A 26,104-nucleotide genomic window follows, 5' to 3' on the forward strand; every position below is an offset into this window, starting at 1 on the left:
ATCTCAGACTGCAAATTTTTCGTGGCAGCCTTTCAGATCTACCTGAAGTATTACATGAACATTCTTTCTATTAATAATTGTCTACTCTTTCTAGAATCATCCTTGTTATTTCCAGGGTCACCTTTTTTGGTAATGCTGATTTTCCTGAAGTGTCTGACAATTCTTGTTTGGCCCTTGGCGTTCCTGACTTGTCTGAATGAAATATGCCAACAAGAGTCAGGTTTCCTCTGAAAACCTTCTTTCCCTCAAATGAGAGATGGCAGCAAACCTTCAGAGCATGGGCCACGTTGATAAACAAGACTCATCTTAAGATTCAATACCAGGAGGGGATGAACAGGATGCCCCCATGCAAATGCCAGAGGAAGAGAGTCTCACCCCAAGGCACCCCTCCAGCCCTCAGGCACATCTTTCCTTTTAAAAAACCTTGTTCTCTGAATGGGAGACTCAGCTTGGTGCTCCAAGTAAAGGGCTTTAATCAGTCCCCTTGGGGTCCACCCCATCTCCATTTAGTTCTTTGTACCAGTTAACTTGGGAGTGCTCTGTAGCGCCCTGCCACTCCTCTCTCCACCATGAACGGTCTTCCCTTGTCACACTTTCAGCCCTTCCTTACTCTGCTCATTTGGCTTCCCTGGTGGCTCAGATGGCACGGAGTCTGCCTGCAGTGTGAGAGACCAGGGTTCGGTCGCTGCGTCAGGAAGGTCCCCTCAGTGCAGTTCGGTGCAGTCATGCAGTTGTGTCTGACTCTATGAACCCATGGACTGCAGCACGCCAGGCTTCCCTGTCCCTCACCAATGCCTGGAGCTTGCTCAAACTCATGTCCATCAAGTCGGTGATACCATCCAACCATCTCATCCTCTGTTGTCCTCTTCTCCTCCCGCCTTCAATCTTTTCCAGCATCAAGGTCTTTTCTAAAAGTCAGTTCTTCACATCAGGTAGCCAAAGTATTGGAGTTTCAGCTTCAGCATCAGTCCTTCCAATGAATATTCAGGACTGATTTCCTTTAGGATGGACTGGTTGGATCTCCTTGCAGTCCAAGGGACTCTCAAGAGTCTTCTGCAACACCACAGTTCAAAAGCATCTGTTTTTTGGTGCTCAGCTTTCTTTCTAGTCCAACTCTCACATCCATACATGACTACTGGAAAAACCATAGCTTTGATTAGACAGACCTTTGTTGGCAAAGTAATGTCTCTGCTTTTTAATATGCTGTCTAGGTTGGTCATAGCTTTTCTTCCAAGGAGCAAGCATCTTTTAATTTTCAGGGAAGATCCCTTGGAGAAGGGAAAGGCTACCCACTCCATTATTCTTGCCTGGAAAATTCCATGGACAGAGGAGCCTGGCAGGCTTCGGTCCATGGGGTCGCAAAGAGTCGGACAGACTGAGCAATTTCACATGTATATATATTACTCTGCTCAATCTTGCCCATCAAATGAGCCAAGTAATTCTACCTTCCAGAGAGTTGCTGATGTTTTGGAGTTATGTTCTCCCTCTTCTCCACATTCAAAGCTTTTATGATTTTATTCCATTTTGTCCCTTTATACCATGATTTTTATGGGATTTTAGGAGAGAAAAATATGTTCCGTTTTCCGACTTGAAATACTTTGTAGAGTTGAGAGCATGTTATAAAGATTTCTACATCATTAAAAATTTAGGAAACAACATTGATATACAGCATACTCTGATATAAATGTATTTTGCTTATTGATTTCTACGTTTTTAGATTTCTGTTTTGTTTTGTTTTCTTCTTTCTTCCTTTCTTTTCATTTCTTATCTTTGTTTTTCTGATTTAAATACAACACAATGCTTTTTTTTTGGTGCACAAGTCTTTGTCCTTATCTCTGGATAGATTTCAAACAATAGAATTTTGGGGTTAAAGGGTGAGAACCATTTTTTGAATGGATACCTAATGACCAAATTGTTTTCTCCAAGCTGTTGTTTTAACTGCTACAAAGTACTAGTCCCATTACAGTGTAACTAGCATGTTAAAAGTACCCCCTACCCCACTTGAAAAAGCAGATAGCCACAGTACTCTTGCCTAGAGAATCCCGTGGACAGAGGAGCCTGGTGGGCTGTAGTCCATGGGGTCGCTAAGAGTCGGACACGACTGAGCGACTTCACTTTCACTTTTCACTTTCATGCATTGGAGAAGGAAATGGCAACCCACTCCAGTGTTCTTGCCTGGAGAATCCCAGAGATGGGGGAGCCTGATGGGCTGCCATCTATGGGGTCACACAGAGTCGGACACGACTGAAGTGACTTAACAGCAGCAGCAGCATACAAATTACACTTCTTGACTACTTAGGAGTTCAACTATTGTTTTCATATTTTTTGTGTTTATTTTTATTTATTTATTTTGGCTGCTCTAGGTCTTAGTTGCAGCAGTTGGGATCTTTGATCTTAGCTGCAGCTGGGATCTTTGATCTATTGCGACATGCAAGATATTTTAGCTGTGGCATGTGAACTCTTAGTTGTAGCATATGGGATGCTACAATATAGGAGTTCCCCTCCCAGAGATCTAACCTGGGCGCCCTGAATTGGGAGTGCTGAGTCTTAACCACCAGACCACTGGGGAAACCCTTTATATGTTTTATTTAGTTATTGTCTTTCCAGTTTAGCGAAGTGTTTGCTTCTGTCCTTTTTGTACTCCCCGTTTACCTCATTTTATTTTTGGTGTTTATAATGATTAGCAGTTTATGTTTTTGTAGTGGTAAGGTTCTCAGTCTTTTCCCTTGTGATTTCTTGAGCCATATTTAAACTGTGAATGTCCTTTAACTATAAAAGACGAGTTAAACATTTACATATATTTCACTCTAGGTTTTTGCTTATTTGGTTTTTTCTTGGTCTATTCCTTTTAAATAGTCTGGTGGTTTTGTTTATGTCTGACTGCATTAAATAGAAATTCTAGGGAAGTGTTACTTAATAGCAGAAGTAATGGGCATCTTGTCTTTTTTCTCATTTTAATGGCAATGTGTCTGCAGTGATTTTCAAAGTGAGGTGTGTGAAGTGTTTTTTTGGGGTGTAGGGAGAAAAAAGACAAAGAAGGGAATTAAGCTTTGCTAATACCGACTGTAGAGAGTGGCACTTACATCCTCAATTGGCCATATGTGTGCCAGTCTGGTGTGCCAGGTGTGATATGTTCAGGAAGGTGGATGTCCCATAAAGGAGGGCATTGCCATAGGACCTTCCCTGTGCACTTGTTACCAGTTACTTGTGACACAAATGCGTGACTAGGGAGATTTAGAGATTATATTAATCAATTTTAACTAGACTAATATCCAGAAAATAAACAAGATATCTGCCAATGAGCCCCAGCTTTTGGATCATCCTGATCATGCAGGCCCAAGTGGATCACAAGGCAATGGCTGAGTTGGCATTTCCTGTGCTTCCCAGGGAGACCTTAATTAACCACTTTATGGGTTAAAATGATAAGCCATCAGACTGGGCAAAAGTTGACCAAAACAATTAAAAAACTTCTAAAATACTATCTAAAATGTTGATCTGTATTCACTTTCGTGAATAATGAAACCTGGCCTGGTCTTTAAAATGAGATGGAAAATGATTCTAGATGGCTTTCGTACCACAATAGAGTGTGCAGCTTTTATCAGGGCAAATTTCTTCCAAGAGTTGTCAAACAAAAATCGGAGTCACACACTTTCTGTCATAAACAGGCAAATGGTCTGCATTTGTGATCTCTTCTGAGATGGCAGGATGTCGTCTGCTACATAGACTTAAAGATGACATTTTAACAAAGACTGAGGAAATAAATGCTTTTTAAAGGAAATTCATGCTAGGGAAAGAACAGTTTTGAGAATGGATGTTTCTGGAAATGTTTCAACCATTACTTGATTTTGTGATTAGAAAAGTATTGTGAGTGTGCTATCTATAAGCTCAAATCTGTGAAGTAAAAAAAAGTGGAGACAGAATTTTGTTAATTTCTTAATCTTCTAAGTGAAGAGATCAAGTATTTTTGGTTAAAAATAAGAAAATGCAACCGCTTTCAATCAGTTTGCAAAATCATCTGTTGACATTAAGCGAGATGAAACTTTACCAGCCAAATATCAGCAAAAATCTTGGCGTGTTTGTGGGATGGATTGGAGAGCAAATATTATGATTTAGTGAATACTGACAATGACATTTTTCTCCCATTTGGATCTGTAAATTTTTCTGAGGTGTATTTTTGGTTATGGCAGAAGTTAAGTATGGACATACACACAACCTAAAACCATATCTTCAGATTACTATATAACAAAATGTTATGTCAAGATTTTCAACAAGCATGAATAATATTAAGTCACAGCTTTCCATAAAAATCCAATTTCTGTATTTTGAGAGAAAAACTGTTCATTTAAGTGGTGTTTTAAATTTATTAGTCTAGAGTTGCACGTAGAATTCTCATATTTCAGACTGCTCTATTCGTGCTTTCTCTGTTTGTTTTAATAAACTTGTCAGAGATTTGTCTGGTTAATTGCTTTTGTTTCAGAGAGCCAGCTCTTTTAATTTATCTGTTTTCTAATTTATCTCTTTCATTATTTCTTTTTTCTGTTTTCTTAATTTATTTTGTTGTTCTTTTTCTAAAAAGTTTGTGTTGAAGACTTATTTAGTGTTTGCATTTTTCTCTTAAGAATACTAAAAAGACCTCGCAGTTTATCTGAATGCTACTTTGTTATGCCTAATATGCTTTTTAATAAGAATCATTTCCCTTTTAAAATTTTAAATATAGTCTATAATTTTAATTTTAATTTAAGCTTTGATATAGGAGTATGTTAAAATTTTCCATTTTAATGGATAAATTCTAGAAGGCAAAGGTCCAGCTTGGTGGTTATAGTTAATAACACTGTGTTATATACTTGAGAGCTGCTGAGAGAGTAGATCTTAAATGTTCTCACCACAGAAAAATGGGTAATTACGTGACATGATGGAGGTGTTAGGGAAAGCTGTGGTGGTCATCATTTTGCAACATATAAGGGTATCAACACTTTGTATGGCTTAGGCTTACACAATGCTGTATGTTGGTTATAGCTCAATAAAGTTAGAGAAAATATCCATTTTAGCATTTAAAATATTGACTTGTTATTGTTTCTATTTATATTCAATTGTGTCAGACCTGCTTTTGAAGATCTTTATTGAAGCTTGCTTTGTGGTCTTATATTTGATAAATTTTTGTACGTTTTGCAGATATCTGAAAAGTGACCTCTGGGTGGGCAATGGGAACACACACACATACACATACACACACTATATCAGCCTCCATAGAAAAATGTCTACCTCATTCATATCCTCTTTGTTTTTATTTTTTTGTCCTGGTGATTTGCCAAAGGCTTAGAGAGTATCTTTAAAATATTCACCAATTTAATATATCAAAAATGTATTTAAATTATTTTTACTTTATAATGATATGATACGTGATACAGAGGTTTGTGACTAATATATGATTATTTTGGATTTTACTCTTTTGAAATGTACACTGACCTTCACTATATTTTCAGTGCTTTTTATTTTGAATTGTTTTGCAGTTAGAACTTTCTTTTCTTTGACCTTTGCCTTTAAGTCTTTTTCCATAATTTATTTGGTAAACTTCTCTACTCATTTTAAGTGACCCTTAAAGGCAGCTGGGATAGTTTCTCTGTTGGTGGATGCTTGCTATTGTGAAGGGAGCTGAGTTTCGTCTTGATCTTTTGTGGGTAACCTGTTTTTTCCAATCTGGATGCTCAGAAGAATTTTCCTTATCTTTGAAATTCAAAAATGTTGTAAGGATTTCTGGTTCTGTCAGTGTGGTCACTAAGCTCACGTGGATTATTTTCCTGCCATAAATACAGAGATGCAGGATAAAAATATAACAAAAAAGTTAAATCTGTAGCTCAACCAATTGTGTGCTTGCTTGCTTACAGATTTATCCTTCTCTTTCCTCCTAATTCACTCTGTATAGTAAGGTCCATTCAAGCAAAGTACATTTCCAGATTCCCTGACCAGAGGGAGGTGCCAGCAGGAGGTGAGGAGGTGAAGATGGATTTGCCTTTGACAAATGTCTCCATGGTGCCTCTGTCTCTTAAGTGTTCCTGTCCTTGATCTTTGCAGAGCAGAGCTTTCCCTTGCACCGTCTCAGATCTTATTGGGCATCCTCTACCAGTTCTAGTTCCTCTGGGCACCCCAACTTTGAGGTCCGGGTAATACAGCCCTTTCCGTATGTGCCTCCAGACTAGGGGTGGGAATAACTTTCTGCTATTGCTGATCTCTGCTAACCAGGCTCTGGGGGGCTTTGCAGCCCTTCTGCCTGCTTGGTAGATAGCTCACTGTTTCAAATCCTTTTAATGAATTAGCTGACCTAGGCTCTGTTTTCCTGACTACATTCTTCCTGTTATTTTCACACTAAAATAACCTAGTGTGAAAGAAAGGAAGAGGAGACTCAGAGCCTAAAGATGAAAGAGTAGGGGTGGGTGCTGCTGCAGGGTAAGAGCACCCCATAAGACTCTGGCAGTTGGGAGTCTTGATGTCCATGCAGGGAAGAAAGGCGTGGGCTTAAATCCATAGCAGGCAGGAAACAGGAACTGAGACCCTGCTTCTACTGATGGCCGCCCCTCTCGTAAGTGGGGATTAGAGTCAGTCAGCCCACCGCTCAGCAAAGTGGCCAAGAAGCTTGTCTACTAGGAACTGTGGCTGCCAAAGGAAGAGGCACACGTGACAAATCAGAACTGCAAACCTGTGCCTGGGGTGGGGGTGGGGGTGTAGTCGACAACTGAACAGCCCACGTGGTGCAGGCCTTCCAAGCTAAGGATGAACGGACAAACTTGTCCTCGACTGGTGAAGCCTGGGGGACCAGTGCCATGGATGTGGGTCGCTACGCAGGTGCGGCTCCAGAGGGAGAAAATGACACCCACTGAAGATGCTCCTGCCCACAAAGGGAAATCACACCTGGAAACTGTTTACTGCTAGTGACAGAGAAGCACCAAAAAGAAGATTAGTGCCTTAAGAAACTGAGGTAACAGAATGACATTCCAAAAGAAAATATGAAAAGGACAGAGAATAAAGATTATAATGAAAGATTATGCTCAGTGATAAATAAAAGATGGATTTATAAAAGAAACATTACACTCCTAGTAATGGAAAACATCATCATTTACATGAAAACCGAGCAGACAGGTTAAACTGTAACTGTTACAGTTGTAACTGAGTTACGTTACAACTGAAAAAAAGAATGTGAATGTAAAAATAATTTTGAAGAAATTGCTTATAACATAGATACACAGATTTAAAAAAATGAAAAATTTAAAAAAATTTTTAAAGAAAGTTGGAAGATACAGTATCAGTTAAGGTTTAGTTCAAGGACCAGTAGAGTTCAGGGACTGGGTATTTTAAGAAGGAAGGGATTTAATACAGGGAGTTTGATGCTTACAAAATTGTTGAAGGGCTCAAGGACTGGATTTTGGATGAGTCTCCAGAATGACTCCCAGAATAATTCAGATCAACACTCTAGGAGGCTTACTGCCACTGAGACCCCACTGGCATATGCTTCTTGTTCCTAAAACTTCCTCTTGACTCCTCAAAAGCTGGAGGATGAACTTGAAGTTCATCTGAGGATTCAGAAACCATTGCTCTTCTGCCAACACCTTGACCACTCCTTCACAGCCAGGAAACTAGACAGTGGACAGAGGAACACTGTTGCAAGAAAGCATCATGTTTGCATGACTTTTCTTGCCTGTAGCAACAGCTGGAAATGGTCAGGAAAGAGACCTTCATCCAGTGGTGTGCTGCAGTCAGCTCATACCAGCCCATGAAAGCTACAACTGGTGAAGCTGGTGGCACTGGTGCCAAGGGTGTGGATCTTGTTAAATGTTCAGGAATTTTATGAGCCAGTTATTAAACATGGCTATGCTTAAAGGCATGATAAGAGAAATCTAAATGTAAATTCTCAGATGAAGTATAGACTTACAATGAAATAAAGAAATGAAATGGCCAAAAACCATATAAAAAGATGCCTGAACTAGCAGTTAAGGAAATCTAGTTAAGAAAAATGAAACGGTCTGCTTATACTCAGTGTCAGCAAGGCTCTGGGGGAAATAGACATGCTGATCGGTTAATGGTGGGTCTGTAAATTGTTACAACTATGGTGATGGTTTTAAAAGATGTCTACAAATTCTCTGATACTTCATCTTTCAAAAGATAGAGCCTAATTTCCTTCCCCATGTGTGTGGGCTTCGCTTAGCATCTTGCTTCTAATGAATAGAACGTGTTGAAAGTGACTGTGTGATTTCTGAGACCAGTTCATAAAAGCACCCTCCTCCTGTGTCTTGGAACACCTGCTGGGGAAGCCAGCTGTCCTATCATAAGAACACCCAAGCAGCCCTCTGGAGAGTCCCCCGAGGATGTTGTTAACAGCCACGTGAGTGCCGTCCTGGAAGTGGATCCCACAGCTCCAGGCATACCTTCTGATGGTGGTAACCCTGGTCAGTGTCTTAACTGCAACCTCATAAGACCGTCTGAGCCAGAGCCACCCAGAGAAGCAATTCCTGATTCCTGACCCATGGAACCTGTGAGACAATAGATATTTGCTGTTTTAAGCCACTAAGTTCAAGGGTAAGTTGTTATATAGCGATAGACAGCTAAGCCGACCACTTTGGAGAGCACTTTGGAAAAATGCTGTAATATTTGATCTAGGTATGAAGGATGGAGAAATTTCCCGAAGTATATGCAAAGAGACACATATGAGGATGTTCACTGCAGAGTGCTTTTCTTTCAGTTGGATAGTAGATAAATAAATTGCAATATGGAAAGCTGTGGCACAGTTAAAAGTAAATTAGGTATGTGTATATGGATTTGGCTAAGTCCCTAAGCTCTAAGATAGATTGAAATGTGCACATTGCAAGAGCATATGTATACTGTGATATATTATTTATGTAAATTGAAAGATAGATACAGCAATACTGTGTGTGTGTGTGTGTGTGTGTGTGTATGTTGCTCAGTCATGTCCGAAACTTTGCAGCCCCATGGACTGTAGCCTTCCCAGGCTCCTCTGTCTGTGGAATTCTCCAGGCAAGAATACTAGAGTGGGTTGTCATTTCCTTCTCCAGAGGATCTTTCCAGGGATCGAACCTGGGTCTCCTGCATTGCAGGCAGATTCTTTACCGTCTGAGCCACTGGGAAAGCCCAGAGCAATAATATAATATATTCTATATAATTATACCCATAAAACCATGAACCAGAAGGATACATTCTGCCTCCTGAATAGGGTTGTTGCAGCAGAGTGAAGGAAGTGGAGAAATACAATAGGTGGGCAGGGCTTCAATATAAGATATTTCTAAAAAGAAAGCTAAAGCAAATGAGGATAAATATTAGCCCATATTCAGTCTGGGTGGTGGGGCCATGGCTCATTATATTATTTGCTGCATAGTCTGTTTACTTGAGATATTCTTTGTTGCCATTAATGTAGATTTTCTGCTACTATTTTTGGGTTTCTCCTTTGCTTTGCAAAGACCTGCACCTTTTCCAAATCAGCTTGCCTCTTAGCAAGCTGTCTTCTCTTTTTGACTTGATATCTCCTCACTGTACTCTGAGATTTCCTCATGAATTTGCATTCTTATTCTTATTTCACAGGCACCCTGCTTTCTTATTTTTAAGGATGTAACCAGAAACTTATTGTCTTCTTTCTTGTATCATACTGTTGTTGACAATCTGCTTTTGGCTGTACATCTTCTTGAAAGTGCTTCCTCCTCTAATGATGCAGAACTTTTATTTAGCCCCTCACGTTGGTGTTTTCTGCTTACTCATTCCTGTCTGATTTGAGCTCTGTCCAAACCCTCCTTGCCAATTGGCCTGCCCCTGCAGGATCTTTATAAGAGAACACAATTGTTTTGTAAGTACTTAGCCAAACGCTCTGCTGGCATCCATCTAGTGCATCTTTGCTGGAATGAGAAGGGATCTTCTTGTCCCTGTAATTTAACTCTTGGACTCTGAGGAGGAGACATGCATTTCTAGGGTATCTGAGGTTTTCTGCAGTTCTTCCCTAATCAAAAGCAATATGGGGAAGGCCTACAGCAAATTTCACATCTTCACGTGCAGGACCCATGCCTCAGACCCTTCTGTTCCTAGCTGTGTTGCAGACTGGGAGGGATGATCCCTGCCTAGCCATAGGCCGGGGATTGTTGCTTCCCAGTGGTGCTAAGGACCGAAGGAACTGGATCCAGACTCCTTTAAAAAAGCAGTTCCAGCATGGTCAGTTTGAGAAGCACTTCTCTCTAAACTACTTTAAGTTGCACTTTGAGAAAATTTCGGAAAGAAGTTCAGGTGGATTTCTCTAGATGTCTTTCTTCTTCTCTCTCTGTAGCCCATTACCAGTAATTGATGAAACAAAGTAGTTTAGAGAGAATTACTTCTCAAACTAAACTATTTGTGGGGAGGGACTAGTGTTTTGTCTTTTTTGTTTGTTTTTTTCCCATTTTTTGTTTAACACCTCCATCCTTGGCAGACTGATTTTTGTAAAATGCAGAAAGCGTGAATTAGTGGAAAAATAAAGTTAAAAAAACAGAGATATAAAAAAAAAATCAAGTCCACTGTTCACATGCTTAGGTATTTGGACAATGCTCCAAATTGGTATAAAAATTTCAAAGCTTTCATTCAATTCTTGTCCTTATCTCATTGCAGACAAGCAGCAAATAATATTCAGTTGGCAGTGGTCCACACACTACACTCTGAGTAGTGCTGCTTCAGAGGCCCTGCAGAATTATGTCCTGGAATACTCTTTATCCAGAATAATAATATCAGCCTACAGCAATGTGCCTGGGTCTTTGGTACTGCAGAGAAAAAAAAAGAAAGTTATATTACTCTACGTTTTTTCAGAGAAATATAACCAAATATAACCAATAACATATATACATATATATACACATAGAAAAAAGTTTATTGTAAGGAATTGCTCTGGTGAGCCAGAGACCCAGGAGAGTTGTTGGTGTAAGCTCCAGCCTGAGCCCAAGTCAAAAGGCAGGAGAAGACCAGTGTCTTAGCTCAAACAGTTCAGACAGAAAGAACAAGTTTTCCTTTACTTTTCCTTTCTGTTCTATTCAGACCTCTAACAGATTGGATCAGGCCCAACCACCTTGGGGAGGGCAGTCTTCTTTACTCAGACTGCCAATTTAAATGTTAATCTCACCCCAAAACACTCTCACAGACATACCCAGAATAACGTTTAACCAAATATCTGGGCACCCCGTGATCCAGTCAAGGTGACAGAAAATTAACTGTCGCTGAAGAGCATCATCTCAAGGCAAGGGGAGTGAGCCTCTTTGGTTTGTTACTTTGCCAAGAAGTGTACCAGTTCCTCAATCCTGAAAACAGGAACTTCTTTTGTTTTTAGCCTCCTGACAACTCATCTTTGATATGACCATGGAGCCTGGTGGTACCCAGGAAATAGACTCTTTTTCATCGCTGGTGCTTTTCATTCAAATAGCCCCCTCCTCCTGATACAGTCAGGCTTCCCTGGTGGCTCAGATTGTAAAGAATCTGCCTGCAATATGGAAGACCTGGGTTCACTCTCTGGGTCAGGAAGATACCCTGGAGAAGAGAATGGCAACCCTCTCCAGTATTCTTGCCTGGGGAACCCCATGGACAGAGAGCCTGGTGGGCTGCAGTCGATGAGGTTACAAAGAATCGGACACGACTGAGCAACTAAGCAGGAGCAGAGCCTGGTACAGTCAGCTGCTTGCTGACACCGCTCAGTGCTGGGGCCCCTGGTGCTCTGTTGTGTACACACTGAATTGCTTGGCACATCCATGGCATGCAATGCCAGCCAGCTTCTCTCTGAAACTCACCCTTGGCCAGGTTCTTCCTGATCCTCCTTCAAAAGCCAGCGTGTTTTATCTTCCACCTGACATATTGTGACCTTCTTCTGCCCCGCATCCCACTTCATGTAATCCTTAGCAAATAATTACTGATGATATTTATTGAGAACATTTCTGAGGCTAAGTCAAGTGCTTTCTGTATCTTATCTTATTTCATGGTTACAAAAATCCTATGCAGTACATGTCAAACCCCCAGTTTTACAGAGGAGAAGGCTGAGGCTTACAGAGGTTAATTTATTTACCTACATGGCTAATCAGTGCAGAGCTAGGATTTAAATCTAACACTGCTTTTGACCAGATAGTCGTGTTTCGTAGCCAGGAAACTACAAATTCACAGAAAATACAGAAAAAAATGTTCACATGATAAACAGTCACTTAATAGTTCTCAATGAGTAAAATAACTATTTAAATGTATATATAAGGACCCATCTCTAAGCTTTAGTTCAGGACCACGTCTGTCTTTGCTGATGAACTGATATGTTTCCCTTCCTTCCATAGCCAAACAGAGAACCTTAAAAGCCTGGATTTCCCCAGGTGGCTTGGGGTGAAATTTAGTCTTTAATTGCAGCGGCTGTTTTTAGCTTACTTGGGATAATGTTCTTCCCTTTCTCGAACATGACTTTATTTATCTCTACGGATGGCTCAATTGCACGTGTTTCCTTTCACACTAGACTTTGAGCGAAAGTTTCGGGTGAATGAACTGAATATGTATCTAATTTTGTAGACTGCTTTTTCCAGAAGCAAATTATGTTGGTCTATCGAGTGGGACTCAGTTGCGACCAGTTTTCTCTGCAGAATACTCAGCATTTATTCTGCAGCTGAATGTGGCTTGGACACATGTGTTTGAGTATAACCTTGTTACGGCAGCTGTAAAAATGCGTGTGGTGGGGCCAGAGCTTCAGACAACCAAGTAGAAGGTGATCATGGGAAGAGGTTTACAAAATGCTGAGACACTGGAGTCATGAGCGGTGGCGTGGGAAGAAATGCTTTCCATGCCTTACTGACCTCAGTGGGGCCTCCTTCCAGGTGGCAAAATTAGAGATCAGTGTGGGTGCTTTCCTATGTTTATGAAGGATTTAAACGATGGTTAAAACAACAGATTGACTGGGTCCTGGGGCCAGTGCTGAGAGGGATGCTGAAACCACACAGGAAATGTTAGCCAGTATGGATATATCACTCCCAGGACCATGGGACTCAGTCTAGGCTGAAATGACCACGGTGGCACATGGTGCCCCAAATCAGGGCTAGCCATAGGAAAGGGAGAGTGGCCCTACTTTGTGCGTCTGATTCTCATCTTTAAACCTGTTTGGTCTGGAATTTAACTTTGAGAAAAGAGGTGATGGTAATTGAAGTTGTCTTCCGAAGAAAGATTCTTTAAAAAATTTTTTTGTTATTTTTATTATTTTTAAATTTTATTTTATTTATTTGGTTGCACTGGGTCTTCATTGTGGCACACAGGATCTTTTGTTGTGGCATGTGGGATCTAGTTCCCTGACCAGGGATGGAACCCAGACCCCCTGCATTGGGAGCTCGGTGTCTTAGCCACTGGACCACCAGGGAAGTCACCCAAAGAAAGATTCTTGCCCGTTTACGTATAAGGATAGATTTGGCTGGGAGGGGAAAAGTCTGACTTATAATTAGCTGGAGATGTGCCCCTTCCAATTGTCAAAGGCTTGCATACTCTGTGATTCCCTCCTGTTACTTGCGATCGGCCCATGGATGGAGGGATGTTAGCCGTGGAAAGATTAAGGGTGCATTGGAGGCTGGTGGCTGGCTCCAGCCTCAGCCATGTGTCTGTTTTACTTTTCAGGGCCCTGAACATTTGTGAGAATCGTCCCAGGTGTTATGATGAGAGAAAAGTACCTTTGATAGAAATAGAGAAATCAGGAAGTGTGGCCTATTTTTTTTGAAGATAATTAATTCATTTTTCGACATCTTAAGTTTGAAATGAGGGTTTGACATCCGGGTGGAAATGTCTGGTGGAGAGCTAAGGTTGCTTAATTGAAAGAGAGCTTAGGAGGCTTGTGTTCTAGAATGGATTCTTCCACTCACCGGCTTCCTGCTCTTGGTCAAGCCCTGTAGCTCTTAGGAGTCTCATGGGTTGATCTCTAAGTCAGTAGCTCTCAGTCCATCCAGGAGTATGCTGGAGTGGACTCTAGTCAGGAGGGAGAGAGAGGAAGGGGCATCCTGCCGGCCTGTCACTCAGGCCTGTAGTGTCACAGGGAAAAGAAGACAGTACCCTGCCCCCACAGCATCCATCACCAGGGACAGTTGATTGTCATGAGTGTGACTTGAGGGACACAAGGTTTGGGAGCCCGGAAGCCCTGAACAGTCATCCCCACAGACTGGCCTTCTGTTGGCTGTCTCTTTCTGTAATTTACACCTGGTTGCTCAGCAGTGCCTTAAGGGGCTGTTAGGACCACTCTGGCTTAACACACAGATGCAAATTTTAATGCCCAGAGGGACTCTACAAGGGACTCACTTGGAGAATGATTGGTGTGTGGGAGACAACACAGGGGCCATTTCTCTCCCACAGAACCCCTGGCAAGGGAGGCCTCAATTTCTGCTTGCATGCCCCCAGTGGTGGGAAGATTACCCCTTCCTGTGCCCCTGTTCACCTTTCTGGAGCTCTGTTAAAAGGGTGTCCTCTACCTGCACCCGGGAATTGACTCCTGCTCTTTCCTGCCTGTTCCCTAATTCCACCCAGAGGCTTCTCTATCCTCTTACCCCCTTTGCAGATGGGGAAGCAGAACCAGATATGCCCCATGACTCACTCACTATAACAGAACTTGCTCTTTCCGCTATGGGGAAACCCAACTTTCTCTCTCTCTCTTCTTTTTTTCATATTCTTATCCATTATGGTTTATTACAGGATATTGAACGTAATTCCCTGTGTTACACAGTAGGACTTTTTATGTATTCTAAATGTAGTAGCTTGCATCTACCACCCCAAACTCCCAGGAAAACTCTTCCCTGCTTCCCCTACCCCTTGGCAACCACAGTCTGTTCTTGTGTCTGCGAGTCTGTTTTGTAAATAAGTTCATCTGTGTCGTATTTTAGATCCACATATGTGATATCGTTTGCTGTTTGTCTTTCTCTGTCTTCACTTACTTTGGTAATCGCTAGGTCCATCCATGTTGTTGCAAATAGCATTATTCCACTCTTTTTAATGGCTGAGTAGTATTCCATTGTGTGTGTGTATGTCTCTCACATCTTTACCCGTTCATTTGTTGATGGCTATTTAGGTTGTCTCCGTGTCTCAGCTGTTGTGAATAGCACCACTGTAAACGGGCGTGCGTGTATCTTCTTGAATTAGAGTTTTGTTTGCGTCTGTGCCCAGGAATGGGATTGCTGGATCATCTGGCAACTCTGTTTTTAGTTGTATGAGGAACCTCCATGCTGTGAGAGACCAACTTTCTAACTGTATCTCTCGTCCCTCCCTTTCACCTTAGTCTGGAGCCTCTGGCCCCCTTGCACTGGTGGGAACTTCACACCCCCAGGGGTAGCGCTCTGGGCCGAGGATCCCAGAGGGTTTGTTAGTCTGGTCTAAGGGGATGCTTTCATTTCCTGTGGGAGTCCTGGAAGCTGCTTCGTTCTGAGACACCTTGAGATGCTGCCCGCCTTTCCAGCAGGTCAGGTGTGATTGACACCTCAGAGGGCTGTGCTCATGAGCCACTCGTGCTAATAGGCGCAGGGCCGCTTCTCAGAGGTGCAGGCTGTTGCCTGTGTTCGCTCAGAGCCTGGCACGTCCGACCTGCTTTGAGTGCAGGATAAGTGCAATACCTGCTTTACTTGGGGAAAATGAAACACTTGGATTTCTATACAGTCATAGCTAAGACATCTGGTCCCTGGATAAACTCACATTTCTAGGGTGTTCAATCCTTTCTTATGAGGACAGAGAAAGTGTTTATCAGGCCAGAGAAAGGAGCAAGTGCATCCTTGTTTGCATGGAGAGACAGCTGGTTGATGCCAGGGTATCCCACAGTCTGCCAGAACCCCATGGCTTAAGTTCATTATTAAATGGGGAAAATGAAGTAAGATGTACAGTGAAGGAAAGGATAGAATTTGGGGGCATTTGGGAATCGTTCTGGCTAGGGGGACCCTGGTACTCTCTGACTTTCCCTCTACCAATGTTATTGTTATTAAAAAAAATACCCCTGGCCGTCCAAACACCGGGATGGTCCTTCAGGAGGGAAAAGAGGAATGGATGATGATGTCTTTCTCTCCCCCTCTACCTCCTGTCTCTCGTGAGCAGGGAGAAGATGCCTTTTCACCATGTGACCGCTGGCCTGTTGTACAAGGGGAATTACCTCAACCGATCTCTCTCTGCTGGCAGCGACAGCGAGCAGCTGGCTAACATCTCCGTGGAGGAGTTGGACGGTAAGGAGCCCGCCCAGCCTGGGAGGTTAGCCACCCAAGGGAGCCATCTGGGGCTGTCGTTCATCTAAGACCCTGGCCATCAGTTGTGGCCAGGTCTAACCATGATGCGGCAGGAACAAGTTCAGAGATCACTTTTGCCCAGACGACTTCTTTGTGTGAGATGGACCTGGTGCCCTGAGAAATCTATGGTGAATGTTTTGGTTCCTTTGGATACCAACTTGGGAGACAGCCTTCAGCTCCCCACATGTTATTTTCCAGTTGATGGAATCTTGATCACCGATAGTGTGGCTCTATTTCCCTCTTGTCCAGGATGGGGCCCAGCTGTTGGGGAGATTGTAGCCCTGTTAATGGCCATCTGTTGACTTGAGGCCTTTGAATGGTGCTTTGAATCTTGTCCAGATCAGAATCATTTGAAATCTGTGTCCAGGTGGAAATAGCCAGCAATTATTTTGATTGCCTCTGTAACAGTGTAACCCTGCCTTAGGGTTGGGAACGAACCAGAGAACATGGTGACTGAATTCATCCTGGGACAGTGCCCCCTCTGTAGCCTGGTGAAATCAACTCCTTAATTAAAAAATTAAAATGAGGAAGACAGAGTTTTTTTTTAGGATAGAGAATTAGGTTGATTCGGCCAGATGTTTGCCTAGGTACTACATCTGCTGAGGCCAAGCCAGATCGGTTTCCCGTCTTGTTTTGGAATGCTGTGTTCCTGGTAACACACTGTTTTAAAACAAGAAGTTGAAATTTACTTTCTAAAATAGGGAAGTTAAAATTACCTCACATGGCCCGTATCTTTGCTTTTAAGTGTAATAGTCTGAACCAGTGCGCTTTCTCTTGGCACATTTCTTCCAAGGGAAAGGTGGGGAGTTTCAGTTCTGGGCCAGGGAAGCCGAACTTGCTTCACAGTGATCAGCAGGAAAGGCAACAAGCAAGGACAGGGACATGGGATAGCTTTCTTGCTCTCGCCCATGTTGTTTGCTTACTTCTCGACAGTCATACCACGTTTTATTACACTTTGCCTTATTGCACTTCTCAGATACTGCAGTTTTTTGTTGTTTTTTTTTTAAACAAATCTAAGGTTTGTGGCAATACTACATTGTAAGATGCTGGTTAACATTTTTTATTGCTAAAATGGTTTTTAATTAAGGTACGTACACTGTTTGGACATAATGCTATTGCACACTTAATAAACTACACAATGTAGTGTAAACACAACTTTTTAAAAAAGGATATTTTATTTTATTTATTTGGCCGCTCCGTGTGGCCTATGAGATCTGAGTTCCCCAGCCAGAGATTGAACCCATGCCTCCTGCAGTGGAAGCTTGGAGTCTTAACCACTGGACCACCAGAGAAGTCCATAAACATAACTTTTACACTGGGAAACTAAATGATTCAGTGATTCCCTTCATCGTGATATTAATATAAGCTTTATTGCAATGGCCTGGAACTGAACTCATGGTATCTCCCAGGCCTCCCTGTAGAGGCTTGCTTATTTCCATGATGAAGCAGTGAAGCTCAGGGCCCAGTGGGTTTAGGGGAGAGGCCGGAGGGGGTCAGAGGAAGGGGGAGTGATGTGGCCAGAGCCAGGCTCCTCAGGCCCAGCAGCTGCTCACTATGGTCCAGACAGACTGAGGGCCAGAGAGGAAAGCTGTGCCTGCATATCTCCTTGCCTTTAGTTGGCTAGAGGATATTCAGACAAGGACTTGGAAGCAAAAAATAGAGCCCTGACTGCCTCCAAAAGGAGCCCATCCTGATGGCCACAAAGAAGACTGAGGCTGAGCTGTGGGTGTTTGGCAGGTGAGGTGAGGCCCCGTCTTCCTTGTGTCCCGAGCAGGGGTCTGCTCCAGTGGGGAGCTGGGCAGTGGTGCATTGATTCGGGGGGTGGGGTGCTGGTGTTTGTTTGAGTAGGTTCCCCCCGTTCAGTCACCAGTTTTCAGGAGGGACCAAGAGCCTCCTGTGTATTTAGCCCCATGGAGAAGAAGCCATGAGAACTGGGCCAAAAGTCTATGTGTTTCAAGCAACTCTCTCTCTCTCTTTTTAAAGTATAGTTGATTTAAAATGTTGTATTAGTTTCAGGTATACAGTAAAGTGATTCAGTTATACATACGTATGTATCTATTTTTAAATATTCTTTTCCTTTTATTACGAAATATCAAATATAGTTTGATATTTAAGTTTCCTTTTAAGTTATTACGAAACATCAAATATAGTTCCTTGTGCTATAGAGTAGGTCCTTGTTGTCTGTCTGTTTTATATATTGTTGTTTAGTCTCTCAACTTGTGTCTGACTCTTTTGTGACCCATGGACTGTAGTCCGCTGGGCTCCCCTGTCTGTGGGATTTCCCAGGCGAGAATACTGGAGTGGGTTGCCATTTGTAGTGTGTATGTGTGTTAATCTCAAACTCTTAATTTGCCCCTCCCCTACCTTTCCCGTTTGGTAACCAGTTTTTTTTTTTTATGTCTGGGTCTGTCTCTGTTTTATATATGTTCATTTGTATCATGGTTTTATTTCACATGTAGGTGATATCAAATGATACTTGTCTTTGGCTTACTTCGCTTAGCATCCATGTTGCTGCAAATGGCATTATGTCATTCTTTTTTATGACTAATATATTCCATTGTATATGTACCACATCTTCTTTATCCGTTCATCTGCTGGTGTTCATTAGGTGATTTCCATGTCTTGGCTATTGTAAATAATGCTGCAGTGAACACTTGAGTGCCACATATCTTTTTGAATTATAGTTTTCTCTGGATATATGTCGAAGGGGTGGGGGTCAGGGGTCCCTAGTTGAGTAAAGCTGGACTTTATGGTGTGATGTTGGCTGGGGAAAATACTGTATTTGTTCTTTAGGAGGGTAATCCATACTCTGAGCCTGGAGAAAGGCCATTTATTTTCTGATGGAAGATTCCTTCTGCTTATTTATTTATTTTTGCCAAGGTGAACCCTGAGTTATGACTGCTCACGCTTTGTTACAAGCATCTTGGGGCTGTGGCAGGGCTGTGAAGATGTGTTCTGCGTGTAGAGCAGGTGTTCTACGTTGGCTTGCATCAGTTCAGAGGACTGCAGGTTGGTTTTTAGGGAAACTGCCGTTTCTGAGACGATGTCTGTTTGCTGTTCTCTTGGGACTGCCTTGTGTCAGGTGAGCCCTAACATCCTACTGTTTGGGGGTCCACTCATTTATCCCTGCAGGACACAGGGTGTTGCACAGGGAGTTGATGTGTTGGCCACTGGTGGATACTGAAGCATCCTCTGTGGTCGAGCCATATTGGGCACAGATGTTAGTTGGGTACCATCCCCACCCTGCCATAGCTATAGCCTCGGGCTTATGGATCACCAAGGGCAGGTTCCCTCACCTGGTCAGTGACTGTCACTGGGGATGGAGTGTCCCTTTCCTTCAGTGTAAGGAGCAAAGGCACCCACTCCATGAGAGGTTACCCTCTGAGAACAGGGCCACTTGCCATGCAGGCTACCTCCCTCTGCCATTCACTCTGAGAAGTTTCTATTTCTTCTCTATAAACAAAGTTCAGGAGGGAATAATGCAAAGCTGCATCAAGTTGGTCAGACTGGAGTTGGAAATCACCCAACAAACTCAGCAGTGACGATTTGGTTGAGATCTTAATGTTCATTCATTCATTCATTCGTGTTCATTCATATATTCATTCCTAATTACTCATTCATTACAGGAATGTTTACCCAAATGTTTTCTGGGTGGAAAGAAAGTGAAAGTGAAAGTGAAGTCACTCAGTCGTGTCCGACTCTTTGCAACCCCATGGACTGTAGCCTACCAGGCTCCTCCATCCATGGGATTCTCCAGGCAAAAGTACTGGAGTGGGTTGCCATTTCCTTCTCCAGAGGATCTTCCAGACCCAGGGATCGAACCCAGGTCTCCCGCATTCCAAGCAGACGCTTTAACCTCTGAGCCCAAAGAAGTATAATATTTGTTGTCTGGTCCAAGGAGTTTACAATCTACCCAGGGAGTTTATGTACATACCGAATTTATTAGTAGATCTTGTGTTTTTAGAATGTGTCATGTGGAATTTTATTAGACACATGAATTATAATATTTTAAAAGCAGTTTTCTCAGTGCTATTTATTGAATAATCTTGTGAGGCTGTCTTAAACTAAACTTGCTTCTTTCTGAAGTTTACTTATTTTCATGAACTATGGTGTTCCATTGTATATAAATATATCTCAGTTTCTGTATCTGTTCCATTCAGGATGTATTTTGGGGTTGTTTTCAGTTTGGCGTTGTTAGGATGTAGTTTAGCCTCCCCTTCTGTTGCAGCTGTGATGTTGCAAATGCTGTCCTCATGGTTCTCCGTGACCATTGTGAAATGTCCGAGTGTGGGTGTTTCACGTTATTCTTGCCAGTCACAGTGTCAGCTTCTTGGATTAATGTCTTGGGTCTTCCTTCTAGCCTAGGTTAGTTTGCTCTCACATCTTGAATGGTTGTTATTTCTGTTTTTTTTTTTTTCTTTTCTTTTCTTCAGGAGTGCCTCCCATTCGAATGCTAGATCTTCATTTGATATTTTCCACAAAACGGGTCTCTTCTCACATCATTTTTCTCTTTTTTTGCAATTCTCTGTTCATTCTTGAGTCTGTCTACCACTTCATGGATTTAGTTGTTTGGTGTCATTTAAAACAATTTTTACTATTGCCTTTAGAACTTATTTTCATTATGGTTGAAAGTTTCAGTTTCATTGTAGCTTGATTTTATTTCAGTAGCTATCCTTTAACATTTTGGTCAAAGTGTGATACAGAAAAGTTTGAGAGTACAGTTCGATTGTTATCAAATATGAACACTCATGCAACAACCCCCCAGGTTAAGGAATAAGGTGTTACCAGCACCCTGAAGTACCTTTGAAGTTTTTCCTATTATCTCTTCCTCAGTCACCTATCATTGTTTGTTTTCATGTTTTACCTTCATCTCAAGGGGGTCACATTATATTTATGGTTTTCTGTTTAGCTTTATACTTGTGAGACTCAACCATGTTTTTGAGGGTAGATGAAGTTCATTCATTTTCATCAATATATGGTGTTTCTTGAGAGGTAAATACCTAAGTTTATTTATCTATCCTATTCTCTTTTTTTATCCATTCTATCTTGGCAGGTATTCAGTTTGTTTCCAATTTGTAGCTCTTAGGCTGTAGTCGTTGAGTTGCTGCTGTAGTCTTAGGCTGTGCTCTTCTCATGGCAACTTCTTTGTCTTTTACTGGAGTCATATTTTTTTATTCTCTCCCAACCCTTTGTCTTATTGAGAACAACTTGTACACAGTTTATCCAAGTCTCTTCTGTTTCTTGTCATAAATTATATAGAGAGATCTTTTTATAATAAAAATCTGTTTTTCTCCAAGTCTCCCAGCTGATGCTACCTTTGTTTTCCATTAGAAGATGGTTTTATATGTTCCCTTTTGCTTTTTCTGTTCTGTTCTGTGACTCAGCAATGGAAGTTTCTTGTAGACCCAGGATCTGTCAGCAAACAAGATTTATAAAGAGCCTTTAGCCTTCTTCATTCTATCTTCACTTTATTCCAGACCTGGGGTAACGTCCCCCCTTTCAGCCCCAACTGGAGAGTCCAGTTTCTAGAAGGCATTCCTCTAGTCCATGGCTGCTGATCAGAAGTGGGTTCTTGATGGCCCCTCCTATTAAGTTGGCTCTCTTATGCCACAGAATTCTATTAGTTCCTTTATTCTTCCCTGCTTTTGGTCTCTTTCCTGTTCCCAAGCTTGTATTCAACATTCTGGTACATTTGGGTTCTCATCACTCTCGCACAGATAATGGGGATGAGACACACTCACCCATGGCTCCTGTACCATTAGAGAGTTGTGTTCCCCAAAGGAGCTTAGAAAAGAGGTGCTGTTACATAGATAACCAACAAGGACCTACTGTATAGCATGGGGAGCTCTTCAATATTCTATAATAACCTAAATGGGAGAAGAATTTGAAAAGGAATAGATACATGTGTATGCATCATGGAATCACTTTGCTGTCCACCTGAAATTAACAGCATTGTTAATCAACTGTGCTACAATATAAAATAAAAATTAAAAATAAGAAAGATGCTGCTGAGGTGGGTTTGGGTTGAGGAGTAGATCTCTGTGGAGAACACATGCTGTGAAATAGAGATCGATTGCTTGATTTGCTGGTCGGTGTAGCCTCTGGGTTCCTAGCAGGGCGGATAATGGTGATGAGCCATGTCTTCTGTATGTGCCTCTGTGGTGGGTGGAAATTATGTTACACTAGTTTAGTTAGTGTGGCAACTAGTGAAAATGTCTCCTCAGCCTCTGACATATGTGTACATCTCACAATAAATGTTTCTGGGGATGTGCATACATTATCCTACCTTTTTGGAGAGTATTTTAATTTGAATTTTAGAGCGATGTATCAATCCAACTTTGTAACCATAAGTACCACTTTAGTAGTTGGCTACCTCCATTTGGACTCTTCTAGACCCACTGCATCAGCACAGCCCAGTTTCCTCAATAGCCTCCTGTTTGCCTGATGCAGTAGACACTCAATGTTTATCCGGCATCTGGCAACGTTGCTCACACCCTGGGTTTTGGTTTGTCACTGGCTTGGCATCCTTGCCGCTAGCTGGCTCTCCTCCTCCCTCTTTTCTACTTCTTTGTCATTTCCCTCATCTTCTGCCCACTCCTGATGCACTGTTGTCTCCTAGGATTGGTTTTGTTGTCATCCCTAGGAGCAACTGTGTACCAATCACCTCAAGATAGCTATATTCGATCCATGCCTCCCTCCTGAGTTTTAGATCTGCTACTTATAGCCCTATATGCTGCTGCTGCTGCTGCTGCAAGTCGCTTCAGTTGTGTTCGACTCTGTGCGACCCCAGAGATGGCAGCCCACCAGACTCCCCCATCCCTGGGATTCTCCAGGCAAGGACACTGGAGCGGGTTGCCATTTCCTTCTCCAATGCATGAAAGTGAAAAGTGAAAGTGAAGTCGCTCAGTCGTGTCCGACTCTTAGCGACCCCATGAACTGCAGCCCACCAGGCTCCTCTGTCCATGGGATTTTCCAGGCAAGAGTTCTGGTGTAGGGTGCCATTGCCTTCTCTGATAGCCCTATATTCAGTTCCTTAAATTCCAATGTCCAAAGATGAACAGATTTTCTTTTTTTCCCTTAAATTGCCCCTCCTCTGGATTTTTTCCCAGAAAATTATATCCTATTATACCCAGTAAGGCATGATGGTAAATTGGGGATCATCCTGGACCCCCATCCCCGCTTTTGTCTTACTCTACACATGGCATTGGCAAAGCCTTGCAGATCGTCTTTCTTCTTCTCCAGCCATGTTGCTGTTTTCTTGGGCCAGGTCCCCCACCTCCTAGACAATTGCAGTCACCAAGAGGTGATCTTGTGCCTCATCCAGGATGAGGCCCTATATCAGTTCAGTTCCATTTCACTGGAAGAAAGCATCTCAAATACAAACTTGATTAAGTTATCACATTTTCCTTCTTGTCCTACAATAACACACACAAAGATATATACATAAAACAATAATGTCTTTAATATTTCTTTAATCATTTCTAAAAATTTTTTAATCTATAGGGATTCTGGTAAGTACAGTAAATAGCTGTGTACCCTTTGTCAACTGCTAATATTGCAGCATTTGCTTTCTTTCTATTTCCATTTCTCTCAACACACACACACACAGTTTTTTCAACTCTAGAATTTTAATTTGATTCTTTTTTATAGTTACCATTTATTTGCTGAGATACTCTGTTTACTCATTTAAACAATATTTTCTTTAATTCTTTGGACATATTTCTTACATTTGTAATAGCTCTTTAAAGTCTTTAGTGCTAAATCCATCATCTAGGTTCTAGGCCATGTGAGGGTTGATTTCTATTGTCTTTTTTTAGATTATGATCAAGTTTTCTTGTTTCTTTGTATGCCTGTTAATATTTGACTGTATGCTGAACTTTGTAAGTGCTATGTTGTAACAACTGTGTTCTGTTAGCTTTCTTTGAAGAGGGCTGATTTTTTGGTTCTAATAGGTAGTTCAATTACTAACCGACCTCCTTAAACTTCTGTTGGTTTGATTTTTTTGTTTTTATGTTAGGGTAGATCTCTGGAAATCCCATGGTGGCTGGCTCCCAAGCCTGTCTAACTTGATGGGGACTCAGCTTCCAAACTCTTGTCTTCCTTGTGGATCTTGTCAGGGCTTGGTTTTAGGTTTTGTGCAGGTGGATCTTATGTAGACCTTCAGAATGTTTTACTCTTAAGTTGTGGTCTTTCTGGTGTCTGGATGCCTGGGGTATTAATAAGATTTTTCAGATATCCCCTACAGATGCTTAAATTTTCATAGCTGTCTTCCATTTTCAATCTCATAGTGGCTGCTCCCTGGTAAGTCTGGTTTAATCTCAGCTTGCACTGGGCTGCCCAGCCTTCAGCCAGTCACTCATAGGGAACCCACACACAAGCTTCTGAGGCCCCCTCTCTGCCGAGTTTTCTTCTGTCTGTGGCCTGACCCTATAAATTCCAGCCCCTTCTGCTACCCCAACATAAGACTATGGTTGGGAAATTGTCCCCAGGCAATGAGCCAGGGAGGACATGGGGCTCACCGTATGAATTTCCTCTCACCCTGCAATTGCAGTCTTGTGCTGCCTGTTGTTTATGACCTGAAAACAGTTGCTTTATATATTTTGTTTAGGTTTATGCTTGTACACCATGGAAGGGTTGTTCTCATATGGTTACTTTGTCACAGTAAAAGCTTATTATCAGTAGTTTTTTTTTTTAACCTGAACCAGTTAAAAGTAATTTTCAACCATTCTAGCATTTTACCCTTTAATGTTTCACTTCTGCTGATAATTCTGAAATGGCTCTCTGCAGCCTCCAGCTGTTAGCTACAGCGCATCGCTGTGACAAAGTGTATGAAGCCCTGTGTGGCCTGGACCCTTCCTTTTTGTCTGCTTCACTCCCACCTTGCCTTCCAGATGGCTTCCTGCTGCCTCACCATCTCTCTTGCTTCTCTGCCTTTATTTTAGTTGCTTCTTTCAAGAATGTTCTATGCACCTGGGAAACACCTAATCATCTTGTAACTTTCAACATTGTCCATTGTTATCCTCATCCTATCATTACAACTGGAGTTTACTGAGTGCTTACTATGTGCCAGGAACTGTTCAACATGCAGGTGATGGTTTAGTCCATTTAACCCTCTCAGTAATTCTATGATACAGGTGCTATTATGAACCTCGTTCTTGCAGAGGTGGAAAAGGGATATGTTCACTAATAACCTTCTCCAAGGTCGCATAACTTGCACGTGTTGAAACTGGGATGCAGACTGCCACCTGGCTTCAGAGCTCATGCTTTTCAAGTTCTATGCTCCGAATCCTCCTGCCTGCTAAGTAAGACCCTTTGTGCCTTCCCTGCACCCTCATGTCACTATCATATATATCACTGCCACCTCTGTGACACCTGGGTGAGAACTTGGCTGATTAATCAGACTTTCAGTGGGTGGAGAGATATTTTTAAAGCTCTGTGTGAGCCCAGTGTATTTCTCATGAAGAGCAGAGGTGCACTGCAGCCCAGGAAAAGGCTGGTGATGGGCTTGAGTGCACGTTGGAAGGAGTCTGCCTTCTGTGCTGTGAGCTCTGAAGAGCCCCTTTCCACCCTCATTTGTCTGGTCCATCATATATTTTCTTGTAAAGAAGACTCCTCCCACCCCCTTTTTTTTCCTTCTCTACTTTTGATGGTTGATTTAGAAATCCCAAAGGCACACCCTACTTGCCTTTTTTGAGATCCTTCCCTCTCCAGGCCTTTCAAGTGGGGTTTTAAGAAGGCAGAAACATTACTGTCACAAGAAGAGAAGCTCTCAACTCTTATCTGAGAAGGCTGATGGCTCAGAGTTCTCTCTCCAGAGGAGGCGATAAAACCTACACAAT

General features: G+C 42.1%; 1 protein-coding gene across 2 annotated transcripts in view; it reads left to right on the top strand.

Moving 5' to 3' along the window:
- CALN1 (calneuron 1) overlaps nt 1–26,104 on the top strand; it is a 462,940-nt gene that overhangs the window by 78,569 nt on the left and 358,267 nt on the right. Inside the window, exon 2 of one of the 2 annotated variants that reach the window (XM_019988189.2) lies at nt 16,085–16,205. In XM_019988189.2, the coding sequence (XP_019843748.2) occupies nt 16,085–16,205 (121 nt within the window). Of the gene's footprint in view, nt 1–16,084; nt 16,206–26,104 lie in introns of those variants that run through there. The other variant, XM_070779998.1, reaches the window with a different exon arrangement.

Source organism: Bos indicus, chromosome 25, assembly GCF_029378745.1.
Source record: "Bos indicus isolate NIAB-ARS_2022 breed Sahiwal x Tharparkar chromosome 25, NIAB-ARS_B.indTharparkar_mat_pri_1.0, whole genome shotgun sequence".
Taxonomy (NCBI): Eukaryota; Metazoa; Chordata; class Mammalia; order Artiodactyla; family Bovidae; genus Bos; species Bos indicus.